The sequence below is a fragment of the Lutra lutra genome, chromosome 7, assembly GCF_902655055.1.
Source record: "Lutra lutra chromosome 7, mLutLut1.2, whole genome shotgun sequence".
In the NCBI taxonomy this organism is placed as follows: domain Eukaryota; kingdom Metazoa; phylum Chordata; class Mammalia; order Carnivora; family Mustelidae; genus Lutra; species Lutra lutra.
The window spans coordinates 34,410,403-34,438,149 of NC_062284.1; the positions used below are offsets into that span (position 1 = coordinate 34,410,403).

At 35.7% G+C, this 27,747-nt stretch overlaps 1 protein-coding gene across 8 annotated transcripts in view; it reads left to right on the plus strand.

Annotated features, from left to right (window-relative positions):
• LRRC49 (leucine rich repeat containing 49) overlaps positions 1 to 27,747 on the plus strand; it is a 160,322-nt gene that overhangs the window by 90,385 nt on the left and 42,190 nt on the right. For 7 of the 8 annotated variants that reach the window (XM_047737731.1, XM_047737726.1, XM_047737728.1 and 4 more), the window contains 3 exons: positions 7,071 to 7,218; positions 19,198 to 19,281; positions 24,103 to 24,266. In XM_047737731.1, coding sequence (XP_047593687.1) covers positions 7,071 to 7,218; positions 19,198 to 19,281; positions 24,103 to 24,266 — 396 coding nt within the window. Of the gene's footprint in view, positions 1 to 7,070; positions 7,219 to 17,360; positions 17,411 to 19,197; positions 19,282 to 24,102; positions 24,267 to 27,747 lie in introns of those variants that run through there. The other variant, XM_047737733.1, reaches the window with a different exon arrangement.

Below are 27,747 nucleotides of genomic sequence, written 5' to 3' on the forward strand. Positions count from 1 at the left end.
ATCCTGAGAAAGAATAACAAAACAGGAGGCATCACATTTCCTGATTTCAGGCTATACTATAAAGCTGTAGTCATCAAAACAGTATGGTACTAGAATTAAAAACAGACAGACCAATGGAATAGAATTAAGAGCTCAGAAATAAACCTAAGTATAACAGGTCAGTTTATATTTGACAGGGGGAGCCAAGACTACTCAATGGAGAAAAGACAGCCTCTTCAATAAATGGTGCTGGGAAAATTGGATACTCACATGTAAAAGAATGAAACTGGACTCCTGTCTTACACCACTCCCAAAAATTAACTCAAAATGGATTAAAGACTTAAATGTAAGATCTGGGGGGTGGGGGTGGCACCGGTTGGCTCAGTCGGTTAAACCTCCAACTCTTGATCTCAGGATTGTGAGTTCAAGCCCTGCATCAAAATATGACACCTAGAGCACAAGAAACAAAGTAAAAAATAAACAAGTAGTACTGCATCAAACTAAAAAGCTTCTGCACAGCAAAAGAAACCATCAACAAAGTGAAAGTGAAAAGACAACCTATGCAATAGGAAAAATATTTGTAAACCACTTATCTGATGAGGGGTTAATATCACAAATATATAAAGAACTCACACAACTCAATAGCAAAAAGAAATAACCCAATTTTAAAATGGTCAAAGGATCGGAATAGACATTTCTAAGAAGAAGATATACAAAAGGCCAACAGGTACATGAAAAGATGCTCAATATCACTAGTCATTAGGGAAATGCAAATTAAAACCATAATGAATTATCACGTCATGCCTGTTAGAATGACCATCATGAAAAAGACAGAGATAACAAATGCTGGTATCAATGTGGAGAGAAGGGAACCCTGTGCTTTGTTGGGATTGTAAATTCATATGACCACTATGGAAAACAGTATGGAGGATCTTCAGAAAATTAAAAACAGAGCCACCATATGATCCAGCAATTTCATCTCTTGGAATATACCCAGAGGAAATGAAAACTAACTTGAGAAGATATCTGCACTGCAGGTATGTTCACAGCAACATTTTTACAATAACCAAGCCATGGAAACAAGTGTCCATTGATGGATAAATGGATAAAGAAGTTATGGTTTATGTATATACATGAATATATACATGAATATACATACCCAAATATTATTTAGCCATGAGAGGTAAGGAAATCCTACCATTTGTGGCAACATAGATGGACCTTGAGGAATTATACTAAGTGAAATAAGTCAGACAGAGAAAGATAGATACTGTATGATCTCACTTATATGTGGAATCTAAAAGCAAAAACAAAAACCAGACTCACAGAAAAATAAATTGGACTTGTGGTTACCAGAGGTGGAGAATGGGGGGAGGGGGAATTGGAGGAAGGTGGTTAAAAGGTCCAAACTTCCAGTTATAAGATTAATCGGTAGCAGGGCATCAGTTGGTTAAGTGTCTGACTTTTGGTTCTGCTCAGGTCATGATTTCATGAGTTGTGGGACTAAGCCCTGTGTTAGGTTCCACACTCAGCATGGAGTCTGCTTGGATTCTCTCTCTCTCTGCCCATCCCCACATTCATGGATTCTCTATCCTCTCTCTAAAATCAATCAATCAATCAATCAATCTTAAAAAAAAAAAAGATAAATCGGCACTAGGAATGTAAAGTACTGTATGATGAACACAGCTAACACTGCTGTATGATATATAGGAAAGTTGTTAAGAAAGTAAACACTATAGGGATACCTGGATGGTTCAGTTGGTTAAGCATCTGACTCTTGATCTCAGGGTCATGAGTTCAGGCCCCACGTTGGGCTCCTACCTGGGCATGGGACCTTCTTAAGAAAAAAAATAGTGAATGCTATGCGTTCTTATCACCAGGAGAAAATTTTTTCTTCTCTCTTTTGTTCTTTCTTTTCTTTGTATTGTATTTCTTGTATTGTCTTTCTTTTCTTTGTATTGTATTTCTCTATATGAGAAAATGGCTGTTAGCTGAACCAATTGTGGTCATCATTTCACAATATATGTAAATCTAAGTGTTATGCTGTATGCCTTAGACTTATATAATGATGTATGTCAATTATTTCTCAGTTAAACTGGGGGAAACTGCCATCTCATAATTATTTAAACATGTCTCAAAAACCATAATGAGTTTATGAATTGTGAGATTTGCCTATTAGATGGTAAAAATAATCTCTAAGGTAAAATAATTGATAGGAGAGGATCTTCTTACCTTGAGTGGGAGGAAAACATGGAAGGAATATTTAAATGTGACAATAAAAACATAATAAACTTCATTCTTGCTATAGACCTTGCCTTGACCTTAATTGTCAACATATTATTTATTTTCTATACCATAAATATTCTATGTCCTCTTATTTTTCTTAACACAGGAAGAAGAGATATTCTATATAGTGCCTGAGTAAAGGAAGTATTTTGGGGTCTAAATGTTTACATTAGTTATTTGAATAGTAATTGAATGAGGATGATTCTAATATAAATGATTTTTATTAACCTGCTTTGGGGTGTTATTTAGAAAAGTGAGTAGTCACTTTGAAAATTGAAAGTCCTCAAAAAATTAAAAATAGAGCTACCATATGATTGAGTAATTCCACTTCTTGGTATATATCCAAAGATAATGAAAACACTAACTTGAAAAGATATCTGCATATTCATTGTAGCATTATTTATAGTAGCCAAGATTTGGAAACAATGTCAGTGTCCATGGACAGGGGCGCTTGGGTGGCTCAGTCAGTTAAACATCTCACTCTTGATTTCAGCTCAGGTCATGATCTCAGGGTTGTAAAATCAAGCCCTGTGTCAGGCCATAGAGCCTGCTTAGGATTCTTTCTCTCCCTCTCCCTTTGCCCCTCCTCACCACTTGTGCACTTTCTCGCTCTCAAAAAAAATGTCAGTGGACAGATAAATGGATAAAGAAAATGTAGGGTGGACAGCTAGCTAGCTAGCTAGATAGATAATGGATATATATCATTCAGCCATAAAAAGAAAGAAATCTTGCCATTTGCAACTATATGGATGGACTTTGGGGCATTATGCTAAGTGAAATAAGTCAGAGAAAAAAAAAACTACCATATGATTTTACTTATATGTAGAATCTAAAGACAAAAATAAAAACCAGCAACAAAAAAAAAGGAAAACAAGCTAATAGATACAGTTAACAGATTGGTGGTTGCTAGAGGCAAAGAGCTGGCACGGTGAAGGAAGTCAAAAGGTACAAACTTAAAGTTACAAAATAACTTAGTCATGGGAATATATTATTAATAATACTGTATTGCATATTTGAAAGTTGCTGAGAGAGTAGATCTTAAAAGTTCTTACCACAAGAAAAAAATTCTATAAAAAATTCTGTAACTGTATGGAGATGGATGTTATACTAGACATATTCTGGTGATCATTTCACAATCTATACAAATATTGAATTGTTATGCTATATACCTGAAATTAATATAGTTATGTCAGTTATACCTCAGTTTTTTTAAAGTCCTAATCAAAATCCCAGAAAGTTGGTATCAACGAATGGATTCTAAGGTTTGTATGTGAAAGCTAAGACCTAGAATAGCAACACAGTACTGAAGAACACAATTGGAGGACTCACACTAACCCATTTCAAGACTTAACTGTGAAAGGTACAGTAATCAAGACAGTGTGGTATTGGTGAAAGAGTAGACATATATATCAATGGAAAAGAATAGAGGGCCTAGAAATAGATTTACACAGATATAGTCAAGTAATCTTTGACAAAGGAGCAAAGACAATTCAATAGAGAAAGGGTAGTCTTTTCAAGACGATACTGGAAAAATTGGATATTCACATTAAGAATCTAGACATAGACCTATACCTTTTACTAATTGTACTCAAAATGGATTGTAGATTAAATATAAGACAAAAAGCTATAGAACTTTTAGAAGAAATTTGGGAGAAAATCTAGGTATTCTTGGGTTTGGTGATGAATTTTTAAATATAAAGACATGATACATGATACATAAAAGAGAAAATTGATGAGCTGGGCATCATTAAAATTAAGAACTTCCACCATGTGAAAGGCACTATTAAGAAAGTGAAAAGACAAGTTACAGCTTAGGAGAAATATTCACAAATCTTATATTTGTTAAATTATATGTATATAAATATATTTTTATATATATCCATGATGTACAAAAATTCAACAACACAAAAACAGCAGGTGTTAGCAAGGATGTGGAGAAAAGAGAGCCCTTGTACACTATTGGTGGGAATGCAAATTAGTGCAGCCACTGTGGAAAATAGTAGATTCTTCAAAAAGTTAAAAATAGAACTACCTTAGGATTCAGCAATTGCACTACTATGTATTATTTTAAAGACTTTTATTTATTTATTTGACAGACAGAGATCACAAGTAGGCAGAGAGGTAGGCAGAGAGAGAGAGAGAGAGAGAGAGGAGGAAGCAGGCTCCCCGTTGAGCAGAGAGCCTGATGTGGGGCTCAATCCCAGAACCCTAGGATCATGACTTGAGCCGAAGGCAGAGGCTTTAACATTGAGTCACCCAGGTGCCCCAAAATGGGCTCTGAGGTCTTTTTTTTTTTTTTTAAAGATTTTATTTATTTATTTGACAGACAGGGATCACAAGTAGGCAGAGAGGGAGGCAGAGAGAGGGGGGCAGGCAGGCTCCCTGCTGAGCAGAGAGCCTGATGCAGGGCTTGAACCCAGGACCCTGGAATCATGACCTGAGCCGAAGGCAGAGGCTTTAACCCACTGAGCCACCCAGGCGCCCTTGCACTATTATGTATTAATCCAAAGGATACCAAGACACTAATTCAAAGGGATACATGCACCCCTGTATTTATAGCAGCATTATTTACAATAGCCAAGATATGGAAATACACACACACACACACACACACCCCATACCATTCCATATGTATATGGAATATTAGCCATAAAAAAGAAGGAAATCTTGCCATTTGCAATGACATGGTTGGAGGTAGAGAGTATTATGCTAAATGAAATAAGTCAGTCAGGGAAAGACAAATACCATATGACTTCAGTCTTATGTGGAATTTAAGAAACAAAACAAATGTGTGAAGGGAAAAAAAGAGAGAGAGGCAAACCAAAAATAGAATTTAACTGGAGAGAACAAACTGATGGTTTCCAGAGGGGAAGGGGATGGGGAGGGTTGGTTAAGGAGGACCCTTGTCATGATGAGCACAAGGTGATGTATGAAAGTGTTGAATCTCTATATTGTATACCTGGAACTAATATAACACTGTATGCAAATTAATTGGAATTAAAATAAAAATTTAACCTCCCCCCAAAAAACTCTTACAATTCAAAAATAAGGAAACAATTCAATTAAAAAATGGGCACAAGAGCTGAAAATGCAAAGAAGATATACAGATGGCAAATATGCATATGAAAAAAGTGTTCAACATCCTTTGATATTAGGGAATTGCATATTAAAACAATGAGGCACCACTGTACAACTATCAGAATGACAATGTGGGGGAAAAAAAACCCAACTTGACAAATACCAAATGCTCAAGGGAATGTGGAGCTAGTAGGGATGCAAGACATTACAGCCACATTGGAAGTTTGGTAGTTTCTCACAAAGCTAAACATAGTCTTACAATATAACCCAGCAATTGCAATCTTAAGTATTTACCCAATTGAGCTGAAAACTCAATATGCATTGAGTACAATGCATATTGCTATGTAACAGAAGTCAGTGTGAAAAGGCTACCTTCTGTATGATTCCAGCTGTATGACATTCTGGAGAAGGCAAAAATATGAAGACAGTAAAAAGATGAGTGGTTGCCAGAGATTGAGGGAGAGAAAAGGAGGGTTGAATAGGATTATTATAATAATATATTATTATTATTAATATATTATTAGGGTCATGGAGCTATTGTGTATGATACTTACGCATTTGTTAAAACCTGCAGAACTTTACAGCACAATATAAATCTTAATGTATGCAAATTAAAATATTTAGGCAGTTAGAGGATCCCAGGAAGGGATGAATATAGACTATGACAAAAAAAGCTAACTGTTAATTTCACCTGTAGGAAACAACCCTACTGGAGGGGTAGCAGGAGGGGAGGTGCTGACCCAAGTAACTTTGAAATGGATGTGTAAGACTAAATACTAAAGGAATTACACATAATGGTTGTTTTTAATAAAGTTGTTTTCGATGGGGATTCAGGTTGAAAATTTTGATACCACTATGCATATATTCTAGAATTGAACAGTTAAGTAAATGGACGAGAGCTGGTGTAAGTCAGATTTCTCCTTGTTGGATTAGGAATTTACAGATAAGCAAGGGAAAGAGGCTGGAAGGAACCTTTTGATGATAGATTAGAGTTGGGCAATATCAGTGTGAACTCATGTTCAGCTTAATGGAGACATAGATGGTTATTACATATTATAGATAATATATATACACACAGGTCGGTATACACACATGCATTTCCTTGCTCTGCAGAAGGTATGAAAAAAAAATACGATGACCCAGTGTTGAAAAGTATACCTAGCCACCAGATCTTTGGTTCCAGACCACTCTCCAATTAAAGGAACCATAACTCCTTGGAGAAATGTCTGATTCTAGGACTGGGATAGGAAATATATGAGTCTAGAGAATCTTATAGTTCCGGAAAGTAAGGAATGAATGAATTACCTGTAAATTATTTGTAAATAATTGTAACTTAATTGTAAAAAATGTACAATACTGCTACAAGGTGTTAATAATAGGGAAAACTGGGGCGCCTGGGTGGCTCAGTGGGTTAAGCCGCTGCCTTCGGCTCAGGTCATGATCTCAGGGTCCTGGGATCGAGTCCCACATCGGGCTCTCTGCTCAGCGGGAAGCCTGCTTCCCTCTCTCTCTCTCTCTCTGCCTGCCTCTCCGTCTGCTTGTGATCTCTCTCTGTCAAATTAAAAAAAAATAATAATAGGGAAAACTGGGTGCAGAGTATGTGGGAACTATGCTCTCTTAATTTTTCTGTAAATCTAAAACTATTCTAAAACGATAATGTATATTAAATAAATGAAAGTACTGTTGGAAGGTCTCACAATAACTGGTGGTTTCTGTCTCTCCTGCAGCTTTGAAAGTGTGTGCTGCCTTGCTGACTCTTCTTCTCTCTCAGACATCACTTTTGATGGCAATCCAATAGCTCAAGAGTCATGGTACAAACATACAATCCTTCAGAATATGATGCAGCTGCGCCAGCTAGATATGAAGAGAGTCACGGTGAGAACTCTTTTGGAGTGCTTTCCATAGTGTCTTCCTTACTGTGGATTAAGAGACTAGGGTGCACATTCTTTGCTTGAAATGCTTCTTAGTTTTAATAAACTGTGGATTATCATGACTATATAATTCATAACTATAATTACAAATCTTTTACCACCTGTCCCTCATTCCCAATTTCATTGAATAGGGCTGTTAAATAACAAAAAAATTCAACTGAGGAAATTTAAAAGATCTAATTGGCTATATAATCAACTCATGAATTGGACAGCATCCTGTCTAGCAAGTAGAGGGGAGCTCCCAGTGACTACAGAAAAAGAAAGGTTTTTAAAGGTAGAGAGGGAGTGGAAAAAAGGAAATTATTAGCAAAGGATCCATGGTTTTAGGCAAGGTCACCCTCCTAAAGGGAAGGGAAGGGGCCTATCAGTAAATTTCCTAGTCCTGACCAGGAAATTCACAGGTTGACTGGTTACAGATTACATTTTTGGGGGGTCTAAACTGTAGTTAAATTAGGTAGTAACTCTTGGTTTACTGGCTTGTGACCTTAACCTAAGTGATGCCATTTTGGGTCTGTGGTTTCCTTTTTAACAGGTTTTAAAAAAAATTTAATTTAAATTAATTAGTCATCACAATTGTTTAACCATGACAGTTGTTTTTCATTCTGGCTAATACCCAACTAAAAATTTATTTTAGAATGGATGAGTAAAAATGACATTCATTAAGTTACATAATGTAATGTTTCTGCACATGGGTGCCAAAGCCAGACTGCTTGAGTCTCTATCCTGGTTTGACCAGTTTCTAGCCAAATGACCTTCAGGAATTCACTTGACCTTTCTGTATCTCATTTTCCTTAAAGTAAAATAGGGGGTAGACAGTCATAATTACATCATAAAGTTGTTGTCAAGATAACATAAAGCACTATACCTTAGAACAATGTGAGGCTCAGAGGAAGCGTCACGTGGAGCTGTTGTGTTGTTATTGATGTCATACCTCTCAGAGGAGCGCTTGTTTATTCATTCGATATGCATGTTAGATGTTTTGTATACTTCGATGTTTTAATGACTCCTAATCTAAGCGAAATGCTATATATGCACCTTTTAGTTGTACAGTGCACATTTGCATATTATAGGCTTCAAGAAGTTCTGTAAGAAAGAAATTTGCCTTAATTTTCATTGTTTGCATATATCAGATTTATTTCAATATTTTGCTATCTCAGATATTACTCATTAATGATCTCAGTTGGATAATCTCAGAGCTAGAAATATATCCTAAGCCTCCACTTGCCTTCTGACTTCTAGACCCTGCTAATGTTGATGTGGATTCTGAGTGGTCAGCTAAGTTTATTCAATTGCCAATTAATTGACTCCTTGCCTATAGCCATTTTCACAATATGTGCATTTACATTTCTGTCTCAGAAATATCATGGACATCTCAGGTGACAGGGAGGTAGTTACAAGTGTTGATGAATTCGTTAATGCCAGGGATCTTCTGGGGGCTCTGCCTCTTTTTGTTCTAGTATGGAGAAATAGTTCTTTGTCTTCAGCTTGTTCAGATCTATCCTGTAAACTCTGTTTCATACTTTCACCCTTATCTCCATGTGTTTCTTCTTTTTTTTTTTTTCAATGATTTTATTATTTGTCAGAAAGAGAGAGAACACGAGTAGGGAGAGCAGAAGGCAGAGGGAGAAGTAGATTCCCCGCTGAACAGGGAGCCCGATGTGGGGCTTAGTCCCAGGACCCTGGGATCACACCCTGAGCCAAAGGCAGACACTTAACTGAGCCACACACGCATCCCTCCATGTGTCTCTTAATTGAGCATCTTTGGTACTTAACAATTACTCTTCCTGGTGAGGTTGAGGTGGGTGGGGTAAGAAATGAAGCTGACTCATTTATGTAAGTTAGTACTTAATTATATATTGTGTTTCCCATAGTGAACTTATATGTCAGTCTTGCCTACCCAACTGATGTATACAATTGATGTATACAATCCTTATGGACACCATTCTTCTTCCTTTCCTGATATATACCAATGTCCTAAATATGTTTATTTCCTTTCCTTCCCTATCTCACACAGTGCTGAGAATGTAGTAATGTCCATTAAAGTATTAATTGAGTGAAATTTATCTACTTTCATGCCTGAAATAAAGGAGAATGGTGCTATATGTAATCATTGTCTTTGTACATTCCATGAATTGTGTTTGCCTGGTGAGGAAATGAGAGAAAATCACCTGGGATGGGAGCAGGGCCAAGTGTTCTGCTAAAAATCCCTGTACATCTGCTGCTTCACAGCTTAATTTGAGAAATTAAAAAAAATTAATGTCTTACTTAAAGCTTTACTTGAGATATAATGGACATAAAATTAATTGCACTTATTAACTGTACAAGTTGATAAATTTCAACATATGTCTCACCTGTGAAACATCACCACAATCAAGCTTTTTCATAATCCACTACCCAAACAAAGTTTCCTCATGCTACTTTGTTATCCCTCCTTTCCATCCCTCCCTACCCAACCTCCATTGCCAAGAAACCACTGATTTACTTTTTGTCATTATAGGTTAGTTTCCATTTTCTAGAATTAATGGAAACAATTTCAAAGTCACAGAAAAGTTGTAAGTACAGTAGCAAAAACTTTTTTCTTGGGGCGCCTGGGTGGCTCACTGGGTTAAAGCCTCTGCCTTCGGCTCAAGTCATGATCTCAGGTTCCTGGGATTGAGCCCCACATCGGGCTCTCTGCTCAGTGGGGAGCCTGCTTCCCCCTCTCTCTCTGCCTGCCTCTCTGCCTGCTTGTGATCTCTGTCTGTCAAAAAAATAAAATAAAATAAAATCTTAAAAAAAAAAAGCAAATTTTTCTTGAACTATTTGAGAGTAAGCTGCTGATTAGATAACCCAACAATCCTGAACACTTTAGTGTGTGTTTTTGGCAAGCAAAGACATTCTCCTGTATAAACACAATATAACCAACGAAATTAGGAAGTAAACACTGAATAATTATTAGTGTCTAATTCTCACACCACTCTCAAATTTTACTGGTGGTGTCAATAATTTCTGTGTAGTGAAACGATCCAGTTTGGAATTATATATTACATATGGTGCATTTGGTCATCAGATTTCCCTCATCACTATTTTTCAGGAATGGTTTCTCAGTCTTTCCTTGCCTTTCATGACACTAACATTTATGAAGATTATAGGTCAGTTTGTAGAATGGCACTCAATTCAGGCTTTTTGATGTTTCCTCACAATCAACTTTTATAGATTTTTGCATAAATACCACAGAAATGATTTTGATTTTTCTCATTGCATCCTACCAAGTGGTATACAATTTCTATTTATCCTTTTATTGATGTTGGCCACTTTAATTACAATGGTGTCTGCCAACCTTCTCTGTGTAAAGTTATTCTCCTTCCCTTTGTAATCCCATTCCTCATAAAAATTTCAGTTTTTTCATTTATTCATATTAGTATGGGCTCATAGTATTTAGTCTTACCTTTTATTTATTACTTTTATACTATTTATACTATATTTTATACTATTTATACTATTTTATACTATACTTTTATACTATTACTTTAGTGTAGAAACAGCATACCTTTTTTCGCAGTAGCTTTTTAAAAAAATATTTTATTTATTTATTTAGTTAGTTATTTGAGAGAGGGAAAGACATTGAGAGAGAGTGTGCATGCAAGAGGAAAGAGAGAGAGAGAGACAAGGAGACTCTGGTGAGCACAGAGCCTGACATGGGGCTTGATTCCACAACCTGAGATCATGACCTGAGCTGAAATCAAGAGTCGAATGCTTAACTGACTGAGCCACTCAGATGCCCTAAACAGTATACCTTTTTAAAGACTTTCTGTTGGGGTGCCTGGGTGGCTCAGTGGGTTGCACCTCTGCCTTCAGCTCAGGTCATGATCCCAGGGTCCTGGGATCAAGCCCCACATCAGGACTCTCTGCTCAGCAGGGAGCCTGCTTCCCCCTTCTCTCTGCCTACCTCTCTGCCTACTTGTGATCTCTGTCTGTCAAATAAATAAATAAAATCTTTTAAAAAAATTAAAAAAAAAATAAAAGACTTTCTGTTAACAGAGTTGACAAACAATGGCACATGTTCTGGCCATGTGTTTTTGTAAACAAAGTTTATTGGAACACAGCTGTGTCCGTTTATTAATATGTTATCTCCATATGCTTTGATTCTACAGTGGCGGAATTCAGTAGTTGCTAGAAGAAACTATATGGCCTCTAAGTCTAAAATATTTACCATCTGGCTAGAAATTTGCTGACACCAGTTCTATACCAATTTTTTTTTCTCTTTAAAAAAGACATCTTGATTAATTTTTATGTAATTTACCATATAAATATTCTAGCTGGGGTAGATTATACAAATACTGAATGAACCTCTGTGCACTAGAGCTATGTGCTGAGGACTCCGTGAACTTGGGCTCTGTGAAATATTTACAGTTTTCAAGGGAAACACAGTGATATTTGAGATCTTTGAGACACTGAGAAGACTACGAGCTCAAGGTTATTTGCCATTTCAACACAAGGTCACACTATATTTACCTCCGTGGCATTGTATCTTTGCAAAGCGGTGGTTTTGCTAAACAAAATACTATGCCCAAATCAGTATGGAACAGGAAATGAGGTGTGCCAATGTCCAGTCTACATACAACATTTGAGAAGTTGTGTAATGTCCTACAGATATACAGATTTCATTGATAAGCAGTTGTGGTTCTTTAAGAATGGTGTATTTTTTTCTTTCAAATTATGTGTATCATTATTTTTTCAAATGGCTGCTAAGTTGCTGGAACATGAACAACTTAATAAGTTGTTCACTAACTACTGAGTAAACAGAGCTGTTAACACATTTCTTTTGACTTAGAAATACCGTGAAAAAATTCCTGGCCATTCTTAGTTACGTTGAACTGAAAAGTTCCTGTACTGGGATCTGCATTAGACACTAGATCAGAACTAGAACTAGATTAGACAAGATCAGAATCATAATTCATGCCCTCAAGTTACTCACTGTCTAGTGCAGACAGGTTATAATGCAAAATGCCAAGCTGGAGAAGATCAGTTGTTAGATATATATATGTGTGTGTACACACACTCACACACACTTACACACATGCACACTTGCACAGCACAGTAACACAGTAACAGTACAGTAACATTGAAAGGTAAAGCACCCCTGTGTCTACCAGAAAAATAGGAAAAGTTCCAAAGGAGAAAATACTTGACTTGGGCTTGAAAAGTGATTATGAAGGAGGATATATCTGTGGGAAGTGTTCCAGGGAGAATGAAGGCATGCACAATGCAGAGAGATGTGAAGGATATAGCAAATGGTAGCAATTCAACATGGCTGAGCACTGCATAAACATGGAGGAAAGTAGCAGGAGCAAAGGGCATCTTACAGGCAAGGCCTAGACCATGAAGGGCTTTTTATGTCATAATGAAGAGTTTGGCTTTTTGTCTTGGACATAATAGGAAGCCCTTGAAGAGTTTAAGGTGGTTAAATTATATTCACCTATTAAAGAGGTTGTCTATCTGGAGAGAAGCCTAGGGGATGAATTGGGGAAGATATGATGGGTGAGATGAGAAGGAAGGGGATTAGTTAGAATGAAAGCTTTGGGGGGAGGGGGCTGCCTGATCCAGAGGAATGACAAAGGATAATATGAGGCCAAGAGAGAGAATGTAAGTTTATGGCCTCTATTCGCATTTTGCTTTTGTTATCTCTGCTAACAAAGTATAGAAATAAATATTAAGATAAAGAAAGTGAAGCCTAGGATAGGTGAATAGGTAAGTTGAATCTAGAGTAGGGACTGGCAAACTTTATCTGTAAAGGGTCTGATAGTAAATATTTTAGGCTGTGGGGTCTATACAGACTCTGTTGAAAACTACTGAACTCACTGTAGCGTGAAAGAAGGCATAGGTACTATATAAATGAATAAGCATGGCTCTATTCCAATAAAACTTTATTTACAAAATTAGGTGATGGACTGGATTTGGCTTGTAGACTGGAGTTTGCCAGTCTTGATCTACAGCACTGAGTAAACGTAGTGAATAAATTGCTAGACCTTTGAAAGTTTTATCAGAGAAGCAGTGTAGAATAGTAGAGTAGTTGCAAGGTAAGATCAACTAATCTGTCTTTTTATCATAGAAGGAAAGAATATAAATTTCACAAATTCTGACAGTAAACTTGATACTGAGTATGAAAGAAATTGAAATTGGATTATAAGAGGAGTTGTGAATACTGAGGGAATTGGTCACTAGGAGGCAGCATGAATTCACTAAAAACGATTCATGCCAGACAAAATTAATTTTCTATTTTAGCTATTGTAAGTAGGCCCTCTCGGAGGAGTGTCGGGGATAGTGTTTTGGTATTTAAGCAGAGCTTTTGACAAGGTCTTTCACAATACTGCTTTGAGAAAGTTGTATGATAACGTCGTTAAGTGAATTTGTGACTGGAGCATTCCTACAGCATAGAAGTAATGGATTCATAATCACCAGCTTCTAGAAAAATCTGTACTGACATGTCTTGAGGCTTTTTCTTTGAGCCTCTTTGATTCAAAGTTTTTGTTAATGATGGAATGAGAACATTTCTGTTATTCTGATACAATATGTGATTGACAGCAACTTGAGAACTTGGGGATCCTGATAAACTGGTGAATCAAAACAGAATCCCAAAGTAGCTCAGTGATCTACAGCAGGGTTTGGCAAACTATAGCCAGTGGGCCAGATCCATCGTGCAGACTGTTTTGGAACAAGAGAAGAATGGTTTATTTGTTTTTAAAGCATTGTATTAAGAAAGTAAAGAACAAAAAAACAACATGTGACAGAGATCTTTTGTGGTTCACAGAGCCTCAAGTATTTACTATCTGGCCCTTTATAGAAAAAATTTGCTGACCTCTAGTGTAGAAAAAAAAAGCAGAATTTAGCAAGATAAAAATAGATGCATTGAAAATCCTGGACTTTACTCCATAACAAACAATTCTCAGCACAAATGCAGATTTATGTGAGATGAGATTTAGCAAATTAAGTTCAGATTGATTTAATTGTGAGATGGGATTGTTAGAAGTTAAATGGTTTAAAACAATCTTATCAAAATAGAGAATTCAGAAAAGTAGAGACAGTAGTTCCCATTTTTTAGTTCGATGATCAGATTACACCTGAACTATTAGTTTTAGAGGGGTGACAACAAACTGACGTATTTCCAGAGAAGCTGGCACAATTCGTTGACAGAGAAGACATAGGGAAGATATTGCAGTGGTCTTCAAATATATTCACAACTGTCTATAAAAAAAGACAATTGTATAGATAATTGTAGGATAGAGAATATACATTGTATAGACAATTCTAGGGTAGGCAGAATTTTTTCCTTTTAATTTCTAAGGCAATATTTTGCTAACACAGGCACTATTCTCAGAATTCTGAAACAGGCACAATTTCACAATTTCTAATGTTTTCACTTGAGACACAAAATTAGCTGGCTTAATATGACCTTGTTTTCCATTTGCCCTCCAAAAAGTGGAACAGTCTGAGACAGAAGTGAGTTTTCTATGGTGGGAGCTGTTACTAACGCTCCCTGTTGCCTTTTGATCGTCCTCTTTTTGGCAGGTGGGAGGATTCTGTTTCCCTTCCGCTTTGAACTTAAGTGTAGTCATGCAACGTGCTTGGACCAATGAAATGTGAGCAGAAGTAATGTATGTAGTTTTCAGGCAGCAGCTTTTAAAAGCCCATGTGTGATTTTCACTGCTTTTCTCCTGTTGTGGTGGCCCTCATGGGAGCATGGATTGAGTTGAAGATGCCATTGGATCACAGCACCCAGGAATACTTAGGCACTGCAAGGAGGACAGTTGCAGGGTTCTTTGCATGATCAAGATGTAAACTTTTGTCGTAAGCCAGTGTAAATTTTGAAGTTATGGCAGCATAACCTAGCTTGTTCTGGCTTTTTACCCTCCTAGTATTTAACAGCTAATATCCCCAGGCCAAGAGAAGTTAGGTAATATGGCTTCCAGCCTTCGCTCTGACATTAAGACCTAGACAGATCAGTTTTATCTGTTAAAAAAAAAGGCTGTTTGAATGAAAAATACGGACTGCCTCTTCTAGACAAAAACACTGCTTTTAAAGTCTATTTTAATATTTGCTGTAGTCAGGGAAAATAATATCTTTTATAACTAACTATCCTAAGGTATATGGTTAAAAACCCACATTGCCATTTATTTTCTTTAATTCCACATCATAAATTACTGCATACATTAGGACTACTATTATTTATTTGGAGCAAAACTTTTTCTCATATAAAATATGCATTTTCTAGAGCCTTAATAGTCTGCTAACAGAGTATAATCTAAGTTATCAAACACCTATTAAATCACTGTAGTTATTAATTATTTTGAAATCATTTCTACATTTTATCTTCATGAACAGACTAAAGTAAGAAAAAAAGATTTTTTGGTCCTAGATAGATCCTTTTGCTTTGCTATATAAAGAATATGGCTTTTATCCCAGAAATTGAACTATTATCATGAAGATGCCAGAAGTTTACAGTTTTTTTCCTTCTTACCAACAGATTTATAGCTCATCTTTACAATTAGAGGTTTATTTTTGTTTCCAAGTTTAGTTACTCTGTAATTATTTGGGCTGAAATATAGTCATTAGATGTATGAACTCCTTAAAACAATATTTGAGTTGTTTGGCATGTATCCAGTTTTCTTAGGTTTAGCCTTCCTTTTAAAGTCCTACTGCCTTTAATAGAAGCTCAAATTCTTTTTGGAAATCTGATGAAATCATCTCTCAAATATGTGTAGGACGTGATCCATACAGTTTCCAGTACTGTTTGAAATTGACTCTTTGAATAACCAATCTGTTTCTAGTTCAATTTTATAGATGAGTCAATAATCAAACATCGATATATTTTGCCTTTTAAAAAAATTTGTTCTGAAATAGGTTATACTTAATAGGTACCAAATCCGTACTTACTGGACAGAAGAGTTTAATATAGTTGTTATTCTAGCTATATTGTGAAACTAGGAATCAAGCTTCTGAATGTCTTCTTGAGTTTGCCTCAGAAGCTCTACTTAGCCTTCAAACACCAAGAATATTACTATTTTCCATATCATAAAAGATTTTTTAAAAAGATTTTATTTATTTATTTGAGAGGGAGAGAATGAGAGAGAGAGAGGGAGCGTGAGAGGGGGAAGTCAGAGGGAGAAGCTGACTCCCCGATGAGCAGAGAGCCCGATGCCTGACTCGATCCTGGGACTCCAGGGTCATGACCTAAGCCGAAGGCAGTTGCTTAACCAACTGAGCCACCCAGGTGCCCTAGTAAAAGATTTTAAATTCACCACAAGTCACATTCATTTTCCATTCCCTTTAAAACAATTAAATCATACAGCAGATTGCTATTGACTTTTAACCTTACCTTTTATAGCTTTCTAAAATCAGTTAAAATACATTTAAACATGTCCTTATTATAAAAAATTCAAATTCCATTTCTCAGAAGCTATGGCTTCTGGTCCTGATCCTGGCTTTGTCACTAGCTCTGTGACCTTGTATAAATTATTAACCTTCTCAGAGTATTCAGTACCTCATTTCTAAATTGGAGTCTTCCAGTGGGTGCATTTCTAGTTTGCTTTATAACTTTTTGATAATTTCTCTTTGTGTATTTTTTTTTTATTCATTTGACAGAGAGAGAGAGAGAGAGAGATCACAAGTAGGCAGAGAGGCAGGCAGAGAGAGGAGGAAGCAGGCTCACTGCTGAGCAGAGAGCCCGATGTGGAGCTCGATCCCAGGACCCCGAGATCATGACCTGAGCTGAAGGCAGAGGCTTAACCCACTGAGCCACCCAGGTGCCCCTCTCTTTGTGTATTTTTTTGTCCTTCTTTCATTTAGGTCTTTTCTTTGCTTTCAGAAGTATTTATAATAGCTAACCCCCTAGAATACATTTTCATGGCCTCTTTGACCTTCCTTAATTCTAGCATGATAAATATACTGGTCAGGATAGTCTAGATTATGCTGTAGAAACAACTTCCCTGACCTTAGTGAATTAAAGCAATTAAGTTTATTTCATGTTCGTACTGCCTGTCTGCAGTATGTATGTATGTATTATGTGGTCTGGAAACTTTGCTCTGTGTTGTCTTCATTCTAGAACCAAGGCCTTCAAGGTACCCACCATGTGGAGCTTTGCAGATTCTATAGCAGAGGTGAGAGAGAGAACAGCTATCCCATACGTTGTCTTTAAAAGCTTCCTTCCGAATAAACTTCCCCCAGAAATAAACACATGTGATTTTGTTCATCTGACATTGGTTAAAGAAAATGATATAACCTAACTGATAAGGGATAAGAATTGCTATCTTACAATATGGCCTGGATGTGGGAAGACACAGGAATATTTGATGAACAGCTGTCATAACTATATATTATGTTTTAAATCAAATGCTGCCTTCTGATAGGGATGGAAATCAGTACCACACTTATGGAGGGCAATTTGTAAACATATCAAAAGTCCTAGAAATATGTTTTCCATTTAATTTAGTGGTTCCAGTTTTAGGAAATTGTTGGACAGATATATGAAGATGTGTATTTAATAATCAATTCTTTAAATATATATTTATTGACTATCTACAGTGTGCCAGGAGTTGACATGGTCCATACCTTCAATGAACTCCTAGGGTAGGAGAGGGGAGAGAGAGTAGCAGAGATTTAAATGAAACAGGTTAAGTGCTGTAGTGGGGAATTTAGGGTGCTATGAAAGCATATGGGAAAGTCTTCTGGCCTGTTTTTCAGTTGCCCGATTCTCTCTTCAGCTGCGTACAATATGCTCTTCAGCTCCCCTCCATTAGATTTTTCATTTCGGTTTGTATAATTTTTCATTTCTGTAGGAGTTCTTCAAATGTGCAAAATTACTTTTTATGGTTCTTATCTCTGAAGATATTTTCAAGCTCATCTTTTAAGAAGGAATTGTTTTTCTCAAATTGTGACATCATTTTGAATACCTATAGATCCTTTTATATTAAAACTTAAAATTACATGTTTATAATTTACTAAAATTTGACTATCTTCAGGGGAAAAAAACATGATCCATACTGTGTATACAGATTGCCGCTTGAAAAATATGTTTATAGTGAATACTGTAAGGTGATACAGAAATAATAAGATGTGAGTTAGCATGTGGGAATCATGGCTGATTTTTAAAATTTTTTCTAAACTTTAATGTTATTTTATAGTTTTTAGAATCTAAGAAATTAGACTGGCCAAATCAACTTAAAAACAAAGTAAAAGTGATAATATTAATGGAGAATAATTTATTAATATCAATTGAGAGTTCTAAAAAGCTTTCATACTTGTTTTAGTATTTAAAAAGCTCTGATTTACATCCATAGGTCGAATAAAAGTTGTGAGAAGTATAATTCTTGTTGTTTTTATCATCATAGTAGAAAGTTTTTAAGTCTTTATATGTGGAACTGTAAGTACATGGTATACAAAGAAAAACTATGTAAACCTGCTCCTCCCTTGCTTCTTACCCTTCTCATTCTGTTTTCTGTCTTGTATTAGCTACGTTCATCACACATCAAAAGTTGGGAGTAGAGGGGCACCTGGGTGGCTCAGTGGGTTAAGCCTCTGCCTTCGGCTCAGGTCATGATCTCGGAGTCCTGGGATCAAGCCCCGCATCGGGCTCTCTGCTTGGCGGGGAGCCTGCTTCCTCCTCTCTCTCTGCCTGCCTCCCTGCCTACTTGTGATCTCTGCCTGTCAAATAAATAAATAAAATCTTTAAAAAAAAAAAAAGTTGGGAGTAGATTTAAGAACGTACAGTTCTTTAGAGTTGGGAAGGCAAAAGAATAAAGAGGAAAAGACTAAATTCCTATGAGGGCATATTTCCTGTTAGCAAGTAGTATGCTTCTCACGAAGAAAACCAGACCGGTAGAACCAAAGAAATCATACAGAAGAGGTTAAATACTTAATAATGCTTGTAAACATTTTTTGCTTTTAGGAAGAAGAAAGGCGTATCGCATCTGTTGTAGCCAAAAAGGAGGAAGAGAAGAAGCGGGAAAGTCATAAACAGTCCTTGCTTAAGGTACTTTCCCAAAGATCTACATGCGTGTGTGTCCTAACCCTCGCTGCCCTGAAACCAGCTTGCTTGTCAACTGGAAAAGAAGCAGTTTTCCAACTTTGTAAAGTAGAATTCTACCAATTGGTAGAATTTTTTTGTAAATAAATACCCTTATACCGTTTATAAGTTACCTATAAATAAGCCTGTACTTGAGAAATGCAACATAATGTGCATTATAAAACACATGCAAAAGCTACAGATTTTAAGGGGAAGAGATAAAAACTAAATAGAACACAAGTTACAGGGGTTTTTTTCTACACCAGTGCATCATCTTGTGTATCCTTGTGCCATGTACACTTCATTTTGGAAACCCCTATAATCGACCATCATTTACTGAGATATTTTAATGAGCTCTGATACATGGGTTTCTTTTTTAATAATTGCTTTTTAAATTGAAAACTATTAACTTCTCTTAAATAGAGGTGGTAAAGATTTTTGAGGATTTAGGAAGTAAAATTTGTTTTAAACTAGTTTTAAATGATTTATCATATTGTGATTGTTTTCCTTAGAATATTTTCTATTAAAATATTTTATACTTGCATCACAACAAAAATAAAGACAGCTTAAAGTTTATAGCTTATATTATGCTCCTACTATGTTCTAAAACTAAGGATATCAGGCTGATTATCCTTACTCATTCTTGTCTTACATAGGTGCTTTTCTTTCTAAAATGAAAATGCCATTTAGAATTCAAAAGATGACTGGTAGGGATATGAAGTTTGTACAAAATAAACTTAGGAAACAAGGGAACTTGTTGGGGCAATGGAAATGTATATCTTTATAGGCGTATGGGTTACACCGGTGTATGCCTTCCTCACAACTAATCAAGACTACTTGAATCTGTGTGTTTTATTCTATGAAAACTACTCCTAAATTAACAAAACAAAACAAAAAAATACTTGGTCCCAAGCCCTCTCAGCTTAAGACTACTACTTCAAAAGTATTTAGAACTCTTGACATATGGTACAATTTTTCTCATTTGCTATTATTTCTAACCTCTTGACTCCTCCCCAACTTTATCTGTTTTCCCCTCATCCCATTAATTAGACGTACCTAAGCCCCCTCTTGATATCTCTTTTTATTGATTTAGCTGATAGAATTTTAGTCTTTTCTCTATTGGAATATTTCTATGGGTTGGTCAAAAACACACTTTGGTTTATAGGAAATATAGTTGTAGGTAAAATTTTTAAAATGGGTAGGTAGGAGCAAGATTTACCATTGACAAATAATACTACTGGTAAACTTTCTGAATGGTTCATTTGGAAAAAGTAATAGAGTTGATTCTTGAACAATATGAGTTTGAACTACGCAGCTCCACTTGTTAATTGGATTTTTTTCACTAAATACAGTACAGTACTCTAAGTGTATTTTCTCCTCCTTATGATTTTCTCAACATTTTGTTTTCTCTAGCTTATTATATGAATACAGTATATAATGCATCTAACATACAAAATATGTGTTAACCAACTGTTTATATCATTGGTAAAGGTTTTATTAGTCAATGGTAGGCTATCAGTAGTTAAGTTTTTGACAAGTCCAAAATTTTACATAGATTTGCAGCTCCCCTGAGCCAACCCCCATGTTATTCAGGAGTCCTCTGTATTTCTGATCTTACAGCTCCAGTACCTAAGCTGCATAAGTGAATGAATGGCCAAATGAATAAAAATATATAAGTAAATAAACAGACTAAAGCTGTCAGACCAAAAGAACACTTTTGTGTTGTATTTTAAAGCATGGAAAGGCAGAATAAACAAACTCCATTGGTTTAGCTTTAAAGCTACCAGTATAATTTGAGCCTGGTATAGGCAACAAATTGCTCTTGACTACACTTTTGCACTGAAATTTTTTTTCTTATATACCCAATTCAGGTGCTGTTCATGCTCAGCATTTTTGGAAGTATGCCATTAAACATTTAGCCAATGTGGTTTGTACATGTTTGGAAAATTTGAAAACTTCAAAAAATAGTGAATACTTCTCTTGAAGTCACTAAATAGGACTCTTTAATTGTGAGGGTTATTTAGCTTTAAAATTTTTTAATTAGAGGAGAATCATGGGAAATCAAGAGACCTGGATTCTAGCCGTAGCCCAGATTCGAAATCCTGATACCAAAGATCCTCAGCATTCGCTGGCTGTCGTTTCATTCAACAGCACGTCCTGGTCATTAAGAAAAGTGGGTGGGTGGTTGCAAAGGGACCAGAAGAGTGCATTGACATGTATCTTCTGTTGCTTTTCTGTCTTCCTGTTTTCCTTGCAACCTTGGAAATGCATGGAAGTGATAGTTACAGGCTCTACTGGTGAGATATTGCTTGGACTATGAAGAGTAGACTCAAGTGGCAAAAGCTGCAAATTTGGAATCTTCTAAAATAATTGTCACCTTAACACAGACTTCGCAATGTATTGATTGTTACCTAGCTTTAGAAACATGACAATAATTGATATGACAAATACATCCATGATCTTTGAGTGGAAGATTTTCTTCAGATACGCCCTTCTGCCTTGCAGAATCTGTAGCGTTTCTCTGGTTGCTGCTGCTGCTGCTGCTGCTGCTGCTGCTGCTTTTTTTTTTTTTTTTGCACCACAGATACCTAGAGCCCTTATGTGGCCCCCTGGTGAGCCAGTGGCCAACCCCCAACTGACCCCAGACTGTAATCCTATTTTAAAATGTCTCCTCTTCCTGGCCTCAGTAAAAATATCCATTCTCTTAGTCAACCTGGTGTTGATCTAATTTCAATAAACCAAATAAAGGAAGCTTAAGTTTGGGGTGAGTATTGGAAAGTGTTTGTATTTTCAGAGTATCTTACAAATTTGCTAACAGACTCAGTGGTATAAAGATATTGTGTATCTCTTTTTATAAGCACAACTATATATACCTCATTAAGAATATTTCTGCCAACTCCCAGTCAGCCAGAAAACCAAATGTGTGGAGTCAACTTTACAGCCATCTGCCATTAACTTACTGCCCCTGCCTCTTTCATAGTGGCCTGGTGCTGAGTAAAAGTGACACTACTTGGGTTGAGAATTGGGTTGTACCATTTATCAATGAACACCTAAAATAGAATTCCTTAAGGTAGGATGCTCTTTAGTATAGATTTGGGAGAAAAATTTCTTACAGTAAAATAGCAGATTCTACTTGCTTTAGATAAGGAAGACCTACATAAAATGTCCAAAAGTCTCAGAAGTATATGCATATTAAGTATAACCCATGTAATGATATAGAGAAATTTGAAATAACAAGCAATAGAAAAGGAATCCATGCTAAAAACAGTTTTAAACACAGAAACAGAACTTTAAAAAATTTTAGTTTTAATTAAGCTTTGTCGTCACTTTTCATTCCTACCCAATGCCATTTTTCCATGCTAAAATTTTAGGTTATCCAAATATAGGCAGAGAGATGGAACTAAAAATTTATTCTGCATGTATAAATGCACTGAGGAAACGGGCAAAGAATTTTCCTAACAGCCCTCCCTGATTCCCGAGGCAGTAGGTGTGGAGGGGTCAGTATCACACAGCTGATCTGTCATTGGATGGGTGCTCTCAGTACAGAGGAAATGGAATATGTCTGTCCTCAGCACTCTGACTACATTGACATGACATTTAAAGATGTTAACTCTTAATAATGGACACTTTACCAGATTATTGATTATTTTCCTTATCAATTTATATAAGCTGAGCAGAAACATTTCAACCTTGTACATTTTCTTTTAGTACTCTAGATCTGCTTTTCTCAACAAGTTTCTGTGAGAGAATGGAGCCCCAATACCCTACCTAAGTCAGTGGTTCTCACAGCGAGGTCCAAGGAGCAGTAACCTTAACAACAGCTAGGAGCTTTTAGAAATCCATGAGAGACTATGGACTCTGAAAAACAATCTGAGGGTTTTGAAGGGGTGTGGGGTGGGAGGTTGGGGGAACCAGGTAGTGGGTATTGGAGAGGGCACGGATTGCATGGAGCACTGGGTGTGGTGCAAAAACAATGAATACTGTTACGCTGAAAAGAAATTAAAAAAAAGTTAAAAAAAAAAATAGCTGGTAATTGATGTTAAAAAAAAAAAAAGAAATGCAAATTCTCAAGCTCCACCTTAAACACAATATATCGGGATGGGGTGAGAAATAGCAACTGGTGTTTTCAAAAGTTCTCCAGGTGATTTGAGGCACACTAAAGTCTGAAAAACACTATCCTAAGGCACCCATTGCATGTAATGAATTAACTTCTTTCGTATTCATCTGGGATGCTACTAGTTGCCTAGAAATATTTCAACCTAATACAATTTCTTTTAGTAGTCTGTATGTAATTTTAGTTTTCAGACATTGTAATTCATGCTGTGAAGCTTGGAACATGGATCAATCCCTCTTCTTCTCCTCACCTCTCAACCAAGATTATTCCATCATATTAGTCTGAATTATTGGGTAGGAAAATTAGAATAATATTAGTTTTCTTCTTGCTATGTTTAAACACAAAGGCATATAAATTTCTTTCAAATTAAAATCTTAGATAACAGGTGTGAGAATTTCTGTCAAACTTTTAGATAGTGAATTTTCATTTTTTCATTGAGAGTAATCATTGTTTGTGTGTGAAGTTTTCTCTTTAAGTATGATAGACCACTGTTGAGGTGTTTGAATGCACAGGGTAAATAAAGGCCACTTGTATTTTAGAGTACCTATTTGTAGCTGCTTTTAAGGAATATACTCCTTTTAAAATCTAAGTGGTATAAACAACAGGCTTCAGGGATACCATTCTGCTACAAAAATTGCATTATATAATTCTTGTCACACTGAACTTTTTCATAGGAGAAGAAAAGGTTAACAATTAACAACGTAGCTCGAAAGTGGGACTTGCAACAGAATCGAATACCCAATATTGCTCCAAATCAAGATAGAAAAGTTTCTGACTCTCCTCAGGATCCCTCTCAGCTCCATGGAAGCACCGTCTCCGCATTTCCAGAGGAAACAGGGTATGCAATGGTATTCTTTCCAGGTACTAGTGTCTTCGGAGAACTGAATTTGGAGCAGAAATGGGAAACCATTTCACATAAAATTATTTAGAAATAGTTTCCTTAAGAAAACCTTCTGAGATTAGAAGTTTAAATTTAAAAGTGAAGACAGAAACACTGGAAATATAAATTGACCCCTAACTAAAACACCCTTCCATGGTTTCCTATTTTTCAGAGGAAAAAAAATATCTAGATTATTTAACGTAGCCTAGGAGGATCTATTTCTTCCCATCCCATCAGCCACTGTTGCCATGCTGCATCAGTGGCTTGCAGTTCAGTTACTCCCTACCTCAGAGCCTTTCTCCTACAAACAGTCATCCTGTCCCCGCCACTACTTTCCTCCCCCTGCCCTAGCTGATGCCAGCCCAAAGGTCTCTAAACCTCACATCCTCTGAAAAGCCTTCCCCAACTACCTCCTGCAGACTTGGCTAGATCGGCTAGATCAAATACCTCTTATCTCTCAGTACTGTGGACTTCCCCTTCTCAGCACTTACCATAGCCATAGTTAAATAACTAGTGGATAATTAGTTTCATATCTGTCTTCCCCACTGGAGTGTAAGCTTGAAGAGGAAAAGAATCCTGATTCTGTTTCTTGATTGTCTTGCTCTCTTTCACGTCCCCAGCAGCCAGCACAAAACCTTATTCCTAACTCGTAGTAATTAAGCAATTTTGGCATAAAATTTAAATAATTACTCTAGCTGGATTCTATAATATCTATCTATCCAGTGGCTCACAGCCTCTTCTACAACGTATGTGTCGCATAATATATAGCCCCTGATTTATGAGCAAATCTGAGTACACCATGAAGATTTTACATCTTTCTCTTCCTCTTAAGAAAGCATATTGGAATCAAGTAAATGAGAGATATAAAGCTTAAAAATGTATAGTTTATAATTTTAAAAACATATAATAATTTATATAATTTAAAACAAAATCTAAAAATCAAAGATAGAATGCATTTCAGTTTTGTTTCATTTGATGAAACTCCATTATCTAATGACCTTAACCAAATTCTGAAGCACACTTCATACTAAATGTACCTTTTCTTTCAAGTTTTCAGATCATAGTTTTTAAACATTTCATATATAAAGAATGTCATAAAAAAATAATGAGGCATTAGACTAATATTTTGGAAATTCTCTTGGAGTTAAAGAATGTGACATATATTTAGACAAATACACTTCAAAAATTTTCATTATAGGATTAATTTATATTGATCAGTGTACTTCCTTCAGCTCACTTGGGTATTGTATCCACATGTCAAACTTCTCAGCTCTTTGAGCTAGCAAAATAAAGTAAAAAGAAGAGAAATTTTAATTAAGTGATAATTTATATAACAAATATATATATTATTCTTATATTGCTCTAGAGCTTTATTTAATATCATTTTACTTGGTCAGAACTATAACACTTTAAAAAGTTAAAACTTTATAGCTCTGAGCTTTAGATTTATGAAATACTATACAAATCAGTTTCTGACTGCTTTTTCGAAAAAACATTTTTCCTATCTTCCTTAAGAAGTTTTCTTACATCCAAGCTTATCCAAATAATTTTATACATTATATTCTAAAATTTTAATAAGGTTTTAAAAGTTCATCCTTTCTACATCAACTTTATTTTTATACATAGTGTTAGGTAAGAGTCTAACTTGATTTTATTTCAGTTCAATTTGGTAATAGCATTTTTAATTAAAGTATTCTCTGATAGGTATGGATTGTAGTTAATATGATCTTCTCAACACTTTGAACTTTTTAGGCAGCTTATGGCCAAAAATTTTGTGACTCTCTAAAATAATTTAAACATATAGAGTCTTCATTTTTATGGTCTCAAAACAAGCATTCAGTTCCAAAAGAAAGAGGAAATATCTGTTAGTGAAAATTGTTATGCCTTGTAGTTACTGCCAAGAGTTTCAGAATTTTTATTAGAAGTTCCACAAAGACAAAGGCCTTTTAAGCAAGAAGAACAAAGGAAGAGTTTGGGAGAGATGGGAAAAGTGATGTGTGGATTCAGTGGAGAGGATGTTGAGAACAGTAATGAATCATTGGAAAGGGATCCACAATTTCTGGCAAAAGATTTATTTTTTACTGATGTAAGTTCAAAGTGCCATGGAGACACCATTACATTATCTTGGTCTGATCCTTTTAATGACTTAAAACTATGACATCAAGGAGACAAAGATGATATTTGAAGCCAGAAAAGTAAAACTGTAAAGACAGCAAATTATTAGCAAAACGTTAATGCAAAATTACTAATAACTTCTAGTGGTAATAGATAATTTCTTCAACTTAGTTTCAATTGTCTGATTCATGTAAAATCTCTTACATCAGAAAGATAGAAATATTTCTAAAAGAGCTGATTAAACCTTGTATGTGTATATACCAGGGACTCTTAGTGGAGTATCCAGACTGACTTCTTGAACTTTTAAGTTCTTATTTTATACTTGAACTCTCCACACCATTTGACATAGCTGACACTCTTCATCTTGAAAAGCTCTTTGGATTGATTTTTCTGATAGCATATTCACCTGATTTTCCTTTAACTTATATGGCTGCTGTTTTGTTTTTTTGTTTTTTTTTAAATAATATCTTGCTAACTCCTTTTCAACCAAATCTCTAGCTGTATATTGTGCTTTCTCAACTTGTAATGTTTAGATAGACTTTTTGCTATAATAGACAAGGATTCACTCACTTGTTATCCCCCCAACACGATATATCTAGAGTTCTTTTATTGGTAACTTTTGTAATTTACTATAATTAAATCTCTATTTCTTGTTCCCTTGTGCAAGATGAGTCTACCCTTTACTTCTCCCACGTTTTTGCATTGCAACTTTCTATGAGCTATATTTTTCTGGTTTTCTAGTGATTTCTTTATTGAAGAGTTTATTAATTTCCATATACTTGTGAATTTTCCAGATTTCTGTTATAGATTTCTAGTTTTATTCCATTGTTTTCAGAGATGTTTTATGTGAGACTTGTTTTGTGGCTTAACATATAGTCTATTCTGAAGAATGTTCCACACACACTTGAGAAGAACAAAAATTCTAATGTCATTGGGTAGAGTCTTCTATGTATGTTAGATCTAGTTGATTTATAGTGCTCTTGAAGTCCTCTATTTCCTTATTGATTTTTCTGCCTAGTTATTCTATCCATTATTGCAAGTAGGGTATTAAAATCTCCAACTATGATTGCAGAACTGTTGCTCCCTTCAATTCTGTCAGTTCTTGCTTTATATTTTGGACGTTAAGTGCAGTATGTTTATAACTGTCACACCTTCCTGATGGATTGACTCTTTTATCGATGTAAAATGTCCTTCTATGTCTCTTATAACACTATTTGACACAATGTCTCTTTCCTCTGATATTAGCAGCCACTCTAGCTCTTTTGGTTATCATTTGCATGGAATATCTTTCTCCATCCTTCCAGTTTCAATCTGTTTGTGTCTT